Source organism: Cynara cardunculus, assembly GCF_001531365.2.
Source record: "Cynara cardunculus var. scolymus isolate 2C chromosome LG 3, CcrdV1, whole genome shotgun sequence".
Taxonomy (NCBI): domain Eukaryota; kingdom Viridiplantae; phylum Streptophyta; class Magnoliopsida; order Asterales; family Asteraceae; genus Cynara; species Cynara cardunculus.
This window is the reverse complement of record NC_037530.1, coordinates 40,103,370-40,115,669: the sequence shown is the minus strand read 5'-3', so window position 1 is coordinate 40,115,669 and position 12,300 is coordinate 40,103,370. Positions and strand designations below refer to the sequence as shown.

The window sequence follows — 12,300 nt, the reverse complement described above, 5'->3', positions numbered from 1 at the left end:
TATATATATATATATATATATATAATTGAGTTCTAATGAGAAATATAGTTAAGGTAAGTAGTGTAAGAAGGTATATCCGCCCATTTGATGCATAAACTAAAATACAAAACAAATGACAAAAAACCCATAATCCCAGATACATTAGGGGACAATGGATAAATAAAGGCTCATCAAAAGACTTTGGCAGCATGAGAGGATTCACACATAAACTATGGGGTCGTTTACCAAACGTTTATCGGGGTAAGTGTTTACCAAGTCACGTTACCTCATCGGATGAATATAGTAAGGACCAAGAATCTTACCCAGTAATAATGAGACAAGAACCAAGAGTCTTACGCAGTAAGTGAGGGCGACGACTCTTACCACGGTAAGCACTTACTGAATAAGTGTTTGATAAACGACCCTTAAATGCAGCCTAGAAAATGAGAGGGTAGCTGAAAAACATCATAAAAACATGAAAAGGGCACAAAAAGCTCCAATCCAAACTCACGAGTTAGAACCAATAGAAGCATGCAAAAATTAACCTCTATATCATCCCACTGGGATGTGGCAGTGGCACCATATTGTCCAAGCAAAATTAAAACCTTTAGCTTAACTTAATAACCATCGATATGATAAAAGTTGGGATATCTAAAGTCAAATCCGACTGTGAAGGCAAATGGTCTGAAAACACAACTTTGTTGCAATAGCCCCAAATCATGTACAAAACAAAGTAATCTATAGTACCGCTTGACATATGATTTTTGTAGAAAGGGAATACGTCGAATGATTTTTAAGAGAAAAGACGTCCATGATAGAAGTCATGTCTAAGGAACCCATATCCCACCACCTGAACATTTTTTTCTCAAACTTTTGATATCTTCTTGCTGTTGACCAAACAGGGAGATTAAAGCCTTGTTTGTCAAGCATGGAACACAGTGGACTCTGCTTTATCTTAAATGCCACATGAAGATGCAAACGATACGAGGGACCAAGCTACCCGGGGCCTTGTTACTTTTGAGCAAGAGGGAACCTAGTTCTTTTAATTTTATCGGCTTCCACGGAAAAAGGACGAAAGACATATTGTCCCTGAGAAAGCTCTATTCCATGAGTTGAACTAGCTATGCTCCTTGCTGAAGGACGAAGTAATTATATTATGTATGTGTCATTCGAAGCATTTTAGAAGTCCGAGTTTCCCCTTAAATTCATTTTGTTTCAAGAAATGACAATAATACCTCGGAAAATTATGACCTACTGGCTTCTTGACCGAGAAAACCCCCTCCTCATCCACGAACCACGCCCACTTATAACTCATCTCTTTCTGACACATTGAGATTTCGACCCAACCTTTCTAATTCCTCCACATCACTCTAAAGAACCTCTGCCAACTCATGTACTCCCTCCACTCTGACATGCTCTTTCTTTACCACTATCTCTATATCCCTTTATAAATCGAACAATATTAGGAATTTCTTGTATAATTTGTGATATTGTTTAATAATATTAATAAAACAATTAAATGTAATAGGATGTTTGAAATCAACGATGGCTCTTTATTTATCCAAAATTTAATTTAAAAATAGCAAAATTAAATAATAATAAGAATAATAATAATAATAATAGAGTTTATCAAGTATCTAAAGCTATTTGTTGCAACATGTCAAACCACATGCTATGCAAACAAAAAGTGGAAGCTAATTTCATGAACATCTATTACGAGGATAAATACTACAAAATGGAAAACGATTCCCTTACCTTGTTATTCAATCCTATTATAAAACCATATTCATACACACACATAAGGGGTTGATTTTACATGAGACAATACTGTTTTTGTGAGACAGTTTTTTTTTAACCTGAAACTTCACAACAAAACAATGTGAAGGTAAAAAAAAACCCCGATCATTCACAACAAAAACAAAGTGACGGTTATCTTCACATAATTTTGATGTGAAGTTTCATATGTAAAAAAATTATCTCATATGGTCCCAAGTCTACATATAAGCATAACTCACAAAATATATTCAATGTAAACAAATTTTCCTTCTACCAATACATAACAAGATAAAATGCAATAAAATTTCAAAAATTTCATTTTAGTATTTGAAATATCTGCACGATTCAAACTCGTGTTTATACATTAGTATATGCTAACTTTGATTATACTCTCTTAGATTTGGACATTTCAATCAACACAAATGAACCTAATTTGATCATATGTTATTATTTCGTTGTTGGTAACCAAGTACATTGCTATACATTTAATACATACTTCTATAATTGACATTAGTAGTTGATTTTTACCATATTTAAGTTATAAAATAATATGATAATCTTTATGGATTAAAATTAGAGCTGTTTATGGGCGGTAGAGATGGCCAAAATCCGGTCCCGGGCCGGTCCTTAACCAGTCCTAATCAAGATAAAAACCGGCGGTAACCGGTCCCAGTCCCGGTTCCGGTGAAATACCTTGTATCCGGTCAAGCTTACCGGTAACCGGTTAAGGAATCCGGTTCCGGCCAAATTTTTATTTTTATTTTCAAATTTTTGTTTATTAATAAATTTTTAATATGTTATTAATGTGTTTGTAATATGTTATTTTTAATATGTTTTATATAAATACGTTTTATTATAAATACGTTTAAAAATATGTTTTGTTATATATATATATACGTTTAATTTTATAAATACATTTTGTTATATATATATATACACGTTGACTTTTGTTGATCGGGCCGGGCCGGTCCTATAACCGGTTCCGGTCTTAACCGGTCTCGGTTCTAGAAAACGTTAAAATCCATAACTGGTTGATAACCGGCGGTCCACAACCGGTCCATACCGGTTCTGGGCCGGTTCCGGTCCTCCGGCGGTTACGGGCCGAGCTGGGCCCATTTGACCATCTCTAATGGACGGTATAACCCGCTATACCCTATCCACTTGGGCCGTTAAAAAAATGGGTTTAAACAATCATTCTAAAAAATTGGACGGGCTCGGGCTAGACTTGCAAAATTACTGGGCAAGCTTGGATAATAAAAAAAGAATCCGGATAAGGCGATTCAGCCAACTATATTATTATAATTGATCAAATTATTATGTATAATTAATAATTTACGGTTTTTTTATCAAATTATCGAGTTCTAACATCTAAAATCATTATCTTTATAAAAAATTTATTGTTAAGTTAAAAATAAATTACTTCACTATTTGATCTAAATTAAAGTAGAAGGGTACTCGCGCAATTCAGCGAGATATATCTCGATTTTAATGTTCTATTTTATTATTTGTCTATGTCAATGTTATAATACGATTTTATGTATTTTTTAAAAAAAAATAATGATTTTATTTTTGAATAAAATATAAATTTGAAAATGTCATAAAAATTTGAAAAAATATATATCAATGTTAATATCAAATCAACTATTTAAAAGTTTTTATTTTTATGTAATTTATTTTTTTAATTATAATTTAATTTAAGTTTAATAATGAAATAATTTATTTTTGATTTAATAATATAACATTTTATAACAATAATAATTAAGTATTCTGTTAGAACTAAATGATTATCGTAATTATATTTTAGATTTTTTATATTTAAAATAAGATGTTTAATAAATTGTATTTACGCACAATATACTTGTAATCTTGAGTTTTAAGTAACATGCATTAATAAACAGTACTTTGTGCATAAAAAATGGTTTTAAGAGTTTTTGTCAAATGCTTTATAATATAGTATAGATTATAATAAAAAAATGAATTAAATAAATTATATAAAAACAAGAACTTTTAAATAGTTAATTTGATATTAATATCGATATATTTTTTAAAATTTATTTTTCGTCAAAGTAAAAACATTATTTTTCTCAAAGCCACATAAACTATATTATATCAACAGATAAAAAATAAAACAAAATATTAAAAGAAAGATGTATTTCGCTGCATTGCGTAAGTACCATTTTAGTATATATATATGTGTTTGTGTGTGTGAGAGAGAGAGAGAAAGAGATATGTTATATAATACGTTTCAAATCTTGATCTTGAAATAATGGGTGGATAAATAATTTTTTTTATTGAAAAAACATGCACTTTTAAAGTTGATAAATCAAAAGAAAATGTTCATACTCCATATATATGATTTTACATATCATGTAAATTGATATCTTTTAGGTCTTATTTTATTCTCGAAAAAACTTACATAATTTAAATGATCTTATATAACTTATTATTTATATAATTTTTGTTTCCCAAATGTAAACAAATAAGCCCGTCAACATGTGAACAAGCTCGAGTTTGTTATATCAAATTCGTTGGAAAAAAATCATGTCTCGAATCCGACCCAAGCCCATAAACTATGACATCGGAATCTGATTAAAATCTACAAATGAGAACCACAATGGGCTGGAAACGTGACGATCATAAAAGTGGAGGGGGTAGTTTATCCGTGATTCAGCCGTGACGTCATCTGATTCTGATATGCTCCATGCGGCAGCGTCTGAATGGATACAGATCTCATACATACAAATACAATCGTCCGCAGTCTATTATGATAACTACCCCACCCCGACCAACAGAGCCACAAAGTATCACGCATTCATCACGTTCTTCCTCTCCATCTTTCTGCTTCCAAATCTCCTTCTCTGTAACCCTAGTTTCTTCTTCTACCTGATAGGATCTCTTTCTGGATCATACCCCTGCATTTTAATCAACCATACTTTCCCCAATTCCTGATCTCAATCACTCTCCAAGATGCCATCTGCTTATGGAGCTCGATTGACCACCTTCGAAGATTCCGAGAAGGAGAGCGAGTGTGGTTACGTCCGCAAGGTGAGTATTCCTCGATCTGCTCATTCAATCAATATTACCTTTCCCACTTCGATTGGATTGCCAGGTTTTATTCCTTGCGATTTTGTATATGCTTAGTTACTTGATGTCATCGATATTATTATGACTGCTATCTGTTCATCTAAAATTGTATTTTACTGTTCCTTTAACTTATACCTTCTCTTTTCCCCCTAATTTACGTTCCAGCACCATCTAAATTTTGGTTTTCTACGTCAAAGTCTAACCCCTTCAATCATCTGGTGGTCCGCCGCTCCATGCCTGAGGATCTGCTGCCTTATTTGGCATGATGATTCAGTCTTTTTTTTTTAGTTCTTAAGTAACTGGTGGTGCGAATTAGTAAATCTGTTTTTTATAGGAGTGACCAAGTGTTCGACTTTATGTTTATAGTTAAACCAAATAAATTACATGCCCTTTTCTGGCAGCATTGTGTGCTTTTTCCATGACTTGTTGCAAAAATATGCGAAACAGAACTTATATCTTTCTGGAAATCTATATCTTTTTTCGAGCAAATTGAATAGTTACATATTTTAATATAGTTGTATGCCCGGAGATGATCCATCTCACAGTCTTACATGAAGTACCATAGGCCATAGCCTATGAGAAAATAAATTTGCATGTCTTTTCACATGTGTAATCTTTATAATTCAAGGTTGAACATAGTACATTAGGACCATTCTGGTGAGCTATAAGGTATCCCGATTTAATAAAAATGCTTATGCTTTTTTTTCTTGCCACTCAGCATGTGCAAATTCATTTATTCAATATTCTTACACTTTTCTCCCCCCCCCCTCTTGACTCTTGTCGAGTACTCAAGTATTTAGCTAAAATTGTCACTTTGTATCCACTGATGACCTTAGTAACATTTTCTTGTGCACATTTTAATTACGAAATACAATCTAGATGGTTCTAGATATTTCATATGAACTTAATGGGGGAGAAAGAACACAAAACAACGTTGGTGTAGCGTTCAGGGAACAATATAAAGCAAGTTCATAGTTGTCCTTATTAACAATACTCTCATTCGTTGATAGTTGTTCCCCCCTTGTTGATGTTCTTGTTAATCATACTCCTTTTGTTGATGTTAAGGTTAATTATCAAGTTGCCTGTCATATTATATTATTGAAGAGTGTAGAGTGGACATGCTTACGTTCTTGATCCATAATGCTTCTTACTTCAAAAACAACGCTCTCTCATTGACAAAAAACTGTCCATGTGCTTTGAGGCATATCTTATTATCTTGAGCTTATGCTGTATGCAAGTTGGCAGGTATCTGGACCAGTTGTCATTGCAGATGGCATGGCAGGGGCTGCTATGTACGAACTTGTTCGTGTTGGGCATGACAACCTTATTGGGGAGATTATCCGTTTGGAAGGAGATTCTGCTACAATCCAAGGTATTTTTGTTTGATATATCCTCCAGATTGTCATACATGTTGATGGTGTTCTGAGGTTGTGTAGTAGTAGCATACACACCCTTGGTAACCATTGACTGCATCTCTTTGCCTCAGTATACTTCCCTACCTCTCTCTCATACATGCATATGCACCGATTAGAATTCCACTTTGTCCATTCACTGATGGATCTTAAGTTTGTACACATTGAGAATAAACCCGTCCATTGTATTTTAGTTTATGAAGAGACAGCTGGATTGATGGTCAATGATCCTGTTTTACGGACACACAAGGTATATATTGCATACAGTAACTTACTTTGAGATGATCATAATCTGAAAATGGATTGTGCTAATCTCTTCATTTATCTCCAGCCTCTATCAGTGGAGTTGGGTCCTGGAATATTAGGGAATATATTTGATGGCATTCAGGTCTGTAATATTTGTTTTTCTTGTTGGTGACTTTAAAGTTGTTATAAAAGAATGCATTCATCTATTTGATGGTTCCTGACTATAGTCCATGTGTACCTTTTATCTTCAACTCATGTAATTCAGAGGCCTCTGAAGACTATCGCAAAACGATCAGGTGATGTCTACATCCCTCGTGGTGTATCTGTCCCAGCACTTGACAAGGACATCCTTTGGGAATTTCAGCCCAAAAAGAAAGGTATTTTACATTAATAGAGGTTCCTATGGTTTTCTACTAAATTAGGGTGGTTTGCCGAGTGGGATTGTAGCTCAATTTTGCTACCTTTTCCCTGAAGGCGTAGAGGCTGGATGCTCAAAGCTTCATATCGCAACAAACTTAAAATAGAAAATCATAGATCATAATATGCTCAGAGGTCTGGAACTGGTTTCATGCAAGTATTTATGAGTTATAATTTGATGTTTCGGTGCCAGGTGAGGGGGACCTTATAACAGGTGGAGATCTATACGCTGTAAGTCATGGTATCCTTGCTATGTATAAAACTGCAAAACATACTTCTTTTATTTGAACCCAGATTCAATTGGTGTTTTACAATATTTAATTTTCTTCTTCATTTCTATGCAGACTGTATTTGAGAACAGTCTAGTGGAACATCACATTGCTTTACCTCCTGATGCTATGGGAAAGATAACCTACATTGCACCACCTGGTCAATATTCATTGAAGGTATTTCTGTTGATTTCCTTTCTTCCTCTTTAGCACATCTCCTTTTCTTATCATCCTCTTCACACCTTGTCATAACAAGTAATTTGGTTTCAGCAAGGACTAAGCCTCTTCGTTAACATAGCTTCATTAATGTATAATGTATAGTGTGAAATTTATGATTTACCCTATAGGATATCATCCGCTATGTGTAAATTTTGTCATCCTGGGAGTTGTTCCTACTAACGGATGAACTTTACTTGTTGGGATCATGACTATTAGCTTCTCTTGTGGATGTTCAGGACACTGTTTTGGAGCTTGAGTTCCAAGGTGTTAAAAAGAAATTCACCATGCTCCAGGTTTTCCATTTCTCTTTTTCTATTGCGATGATAAACATTCTTCTATTTAATATCAGTTGTGCCCTGTGTTCTTAACTTCCATGCACCTTTTACTTGCAGACTTGGCCTGTACGAACTCCTAGGCCCGTTGCATCGAAGCTTGCTGCTGATACTCCTCTTCTTACTGGGCAGGTACCTACCATATGTTCCCAAAACTTAAATGTTTGTTTTGCTTTTTTGAGGATTAATCCCTGCAAGTATTCTTTATTGCTTTTCTTTATGTCAGCGTGTTCTTGATGCCCTTTTCCCCTCGGTGCTTGGTGGTACATGTGCCATTCCTGGTGCCTTTGGCTGTGGAAAAACTGTTATTAGCCAAGCTCTATCCAAGGTATTTTGTTTTTCAAGGTATACAGGGTCATTATTCGTTATATATTTAAATGCTGAAACTATTGTCATGTTCACCATTAATTGTTGTGCAGTACTCAAATTCCGACACTGTTGTTTATGTTGGTTGTGGAGAAAGAGGAAATGAGATGGCAGAAGTATGCATTCTTAATATTACTTTTGTTGTTACTGTTGTCTGTGATATTTGTCTTGATGACCCTGATTACTATTGTATTCTAACTGTGCAGGTCCTCATGGACTTTCCTCAATTGACGATGACATTGCCCGATGGTCGTGAAGAATCTGTCATGAAACGTACAACACTTGTGGCTAACACTTCTAACATGCCTGTTGCTGCTCGTGAGGCTTCAATTTATACAGGTAAGAGGAGTTCTCTTTGGAAGGATAACCAGAGGGTGATGGGTTTCTTCTGCATCTTAATCTAATTTCTGACACATACAATCTTGTGACTTACAGAATGGGTTGTAGTTCAAAGTGGTTTTAGAATCATCAGTTTTGTTGTGTGAAACTTTTAACTGTGTTTCAGTAGTCATTCAGGATATGATTCATTCTATTTTTATTTTACTTTCAGGAATTACCATAGCTGAATACTTCAGAGATATGGGTTACAATGTAAGTATGATGGCAGATTCTACCTCCCGTTGGGCAGAAGCATTGCGTGAAATTTCTGGTCGGTTGGTAAGGTTCCAGATTATGAGATCCTATGCTACTTTTTTCATCTTCTGATACTGTGCCTATATTCTTTGTTGATAGGAAATCCTTTTTCTTTGTTGGTCAAATCATCCAGATAGATTTTAACCTTTTGACTCTTGCACTTTATGCTACAAAACCATCTCCCTTCTGTTATCCTTGATGCATTCTCTTCACAGTGTACTTGAGTTTTTAATCTGTGTGGCAGAAGCTGAAGAAACTTCTAATTTCGGACGTGTCTAAGATGTAAATCAATGATGTTGTCATACGATGTAAAAGGGGATTGTGTGTATGAAAACAAAAACCGAACCAAACGAACCTAGTGAAGCCGACACGGAGTAGGATTTAGGGAGGTTAGGATGTATCCAGACCTTACCTCTAGCACGAGGTGTAGAAAGGTTGTTTCCGTGAAAACCTTTGGTTTGTGAAAAAGTTATGAGAAAAAGATTTAGTGATTGGTTCCGAAAGTAGAGAGAGAAGAAAGAGACAAATTAAATAAATGATAGAAATGTAGGCTAGCATAGTCGAAGATAGAGTAACATGAAAGAACAGTAAAACAAACAAGGACAATAGAGGACTACGAGAGGATACAAAAACCACTAAACCAAGGATGAAATAGCGGTGGACTCTCTAACCCTCCCCTAACCCACAATCTACCTCTCCACCCCTCCCCTGCCCCCATTATTCACAAGTCATTGCAAACAATCTGCTACCATAGTCATGTCTTCTGAAATGTCTGAACTTGTCATGTCCAGTTTCAGTTGCTTGTCTCACATCCTCCTCAGCCTGCCCCCTCCTCATATTTGAGTAAAACTTGGGGTATGTTAGATTTTATACATGAGAAAAGGTATTCGTAATTTGGCTGGCCATTTCCCCAAAACTTTTTTTTTGGCGATGATTGTGTTAGAAGACCTTGGGGCTGTGTAATGTGAATAGCTCCATCAGATGATTCTTTGCTACGTTACTTAAACAATGGCTTTAACTGATTATAAATCCTTTTTAAATTGAAATTTCCACCTCCAGTGCTGTGCTTCTGTTTATGCGCAATAAGGCTTCCTTCTGAATTTGTCACAACTAACATTGTGCCTTTCCTTTTGTTTAGGCAGAAATGCCTGCTGATAGTGGATATCCTGCTTATCTGGCTGCACGTTTGGCCTCTTTCTACGAACGTGCTGGTAAAGTAAAGTGTCTTGGTGGGCCAGAACGTAATGGCAGTGTCACAATCGTTGGTGCTGTATCTCCTCCTGGAGGAGATTTCTCTGATCCTGTTACATCTGCCACCCTTAGCATCGTTCAGGTACTTGTTGAAGTGTTATGTTTTCTTTTGCACTTCCATTTTTAAATGATGACTTGATGAGGTTTGTTGCTGTAACATATTCAAATCCACTATTGTGAGTACCTAGTATCTGGCTAGGTAATCATTTATTTCTGATGGTTGGGGGTGTGATAATTCAAATTATTGGCTGTTCATACAATGAGTAAACATGGTTAAGTTGTTGCTCAAAGCTATCAAATATCATCCCAATGCTAACATAGGCCATCAAATATTTTCTCAGGTTTTCTGGGGTCTCGATAAGAAGCTTGCCCAGAGGAAACATTTTCCATCTGTTAACTGGCTTATCTCCTATTCAAAGTACTCAACGGTGTGTTGCTTATATGAATCTATGCATGACGTGTATACTGGACATATGCACATGTCATTTGTCACTTAGTTTTTCACAATACTTTGTCTTTCCCACTGAAGATTTATTGGTTGTTCAGGCTCTGGAATCATTTTATGAAAAATTTGATTCGGATTTCATCGACATTAGGACAAAAGCTCGTGAGGTGCTGCAGAGAGAAGATGACCTGAATGAAATTGTCCAGGTATGCCAGTAGTTGTTTAAGCTTGTATGTTGCTTTATTGCTTTATATAGGTTTCATGACAAATATATGAAATGCCAAGTTGAACATGTAGATGCATTGTGTTGATCTTGTTAACAAGTTCCATGATATGGATCGAGTGACCTAGATGCATTACCATCCGCATAAACATCATATGGAAGGCATTGGCTTTGGTAAATCAATGATATTCAGCATAACCCTAAATCAGTGATGCACCTGTATGACTCATTAAAAATAGTAGGGTGATTATCTAAACTGTTGTTTAGAAAGAAATTTGGTGCATATAATCAGTTGTAATCAGTTGGATTTAGTTGAGATAGTTATCTTGTTACTTTCCTGTTAAGAGTACTTTAGTGGGGAGGTCATGATTCATGAAAGTTGTTTTGCAAAATGCAAGTTAAAAGCTGCGACAGACTCCTTTTTCGAATCCTTGTGAAGCTGAGGATCTTGATGAACGACACCACCTTTTACGAGTGTTTTTTGACATCATAAGAAGTCACTAGTTATTTGTTTCCCTTGTAGCATGTCTTCATATCCTTCCTCGTCTTGTTCTCTGAGCACCCTTTTTCTTTTTGGATCGTGGAGTAGCTATAGCAGTTGCTATTTTATATTTGGATACTAGTAATTAAAGGATATGATGGTTGTTCCAGCTGGTTGGTAAAGACGCGTTGGCTGAAACGGATAAAATTACGTTAGAGACTGCAAAACTTTTGAGGGAAGACTATCTTGCCCAGAACGCATTTACACCGTAAGTACCTCCCTCCCATGTGTGTGATGGTAATTCGTTGGTTCAAATGACATGAGATTGTTTTGGTGATGACAGATACGATAAATTCTGCCCATTCTACAAGTCGGTGTGGATGATGCGCAACATTATCCATTTCTATAATCTGGCGAATCAGGTGGAGTATCTTGTGTATTTGTTTTAGTTTGTTGGTTAAAAAATGGATGTGAACGTGGATGTTGGGATTTACTACATACAGGCGGTGGAGAGAGGAGCTGGTATGGATGGGCAGAAGATCACTTACACACTGATCAAGCATCGGCTGGGTGATCTGTTTTACCGATTAGTGTAAGTGCAGTGGATGTCGGGATTTGGTAATTAATGTATTTTATTTATGTGTTATAATGGATGTTGAGATGAGGTTGCAGGTCTCAGAAGTTTGAGGATCCGGCTGAAGGAGAGGATGTTCTAATCGGGAAATTTAAGAAGTTAAACGAGGATTTGAGTGCTGGTTTCCGCAATCTTGAAGACGAGACGCGGTGAAAACACAAAGGTGTAGTTAAATTAAAAGAGGAAAGGAAGCGAAGCAAATGAAGCAGTAGTTACGAGATGGGGCTGGACTGGGATTGTATTGAATGGAAATAAGCATAGAGCAAAGTTTAGGCATATGACATTTTGAGTTTCAATTGTATTATGACTACACTACTCTACTCTACTCTACTCTACTAGTATTATCATCATTATTATTATTATTTGTTGATGGAATAACAAGTTGGGGGCCATTTTTGTGATTTCCAATTTAATTTGCTCCTGCACCTGTCCTTTTGATGCATTTTTACAACTATCGAAGTCCATAATTTGTAAAATAAGATATATAAGTTTGACCCTCCCTGTGTGTGCGGAGGAACGAATAATCGTGTGAG

General features: G+C 35.7%; 1 protein-coding gene across 4 annotated transcripts; it reads left to right on the top strand.

Annotated features, from left to right (window-relative positions):
• The first annotated feature begins 4,487 nt into the window (after positions 1 to 4,487).
• LOC112508797 (V-type proton ATPase catalytic subunit A) lies at positions 4,488 to 12,175 on the top strand. 4 transcript variants are annotated; one of them, XM_025113560.1, is made up of 20 exons: positions 4,488 to 4,800; positions 6,085 to 6,211; positions 6,446 to 6,501; positions 6,583 to 6,639; positions 6,763 to 6,874; positions 7,108 to 7,145; positions 7,259 to 7,360; positions 7,639 to 7,695; positions 7,795 to 7,866; positions 7,961 to 8,062; positions 8,154 to 8,216; positions 8,307 to 8,439; positions 8,651 to 8,757; positions 9,872 to 10,066; positions 10,326 to 10,412; positions 10,531 to 10,635; positions 11,304 to 11,401; positions 11,477 to 11,555; positions 11,637 to 11,725; positions 11,806 to 12,175. In XM_025113560.1, exons 1-20 carry the CDS (start codon positions 4,723 to 4,725, stop codon positions 11,918 to 11,920), a joined length of 1,872 nt encoding a protein of 623 aa, XP_024969328.1. In that variant the 5' UTR covers positions 4,488 to 4,722; the 3' UTR covers positions 11,921 to 12,175. The 4 variants fall into 4 exon arrangements, with proteins under 4 accessions (XP_024969328.1, XP_024969329.1, XP_024969330.1 ...); XM_025113561.1 differs by having other exon boundaries at positions 6,406 to 6,501; positions 11,806 to 12,159; XM_025113562.1 differs by having other exon boundaries at positions 4,722 to 4,800; positions 6,078 to 6,211; positions 6,406 to 6,501; positions 11,806 to 12,159.
• The last annotated feature ends 125 nt before the right edge of the window (positions 12,176 to 12,300 follow it).

Bases quoted from the DNA above. Each gene is read 5' to 3' on its own strand.
- LOC112508797 (XM_025113560.1), top strand. From the start codon at position 4,723: ATGCCATCTGCTTATGGAGCTCGATTGACCACCTTCGAAGATTCCGAG. The intron at 6,502-6,582 runs GTATATATTGCA...ATTTATCTCCAG, and splicing joins CTGTTTTACGGACACACAAG to CCTCTATCAGTGGAGTTGGG. The intron at 7,696-7,794 runs GTTTTCCATTTC...TTTTACTTGCAG, and splicing joins AGAAATTCACCATGCTCCAG to ACTTGGCCTGTACGAACTCC.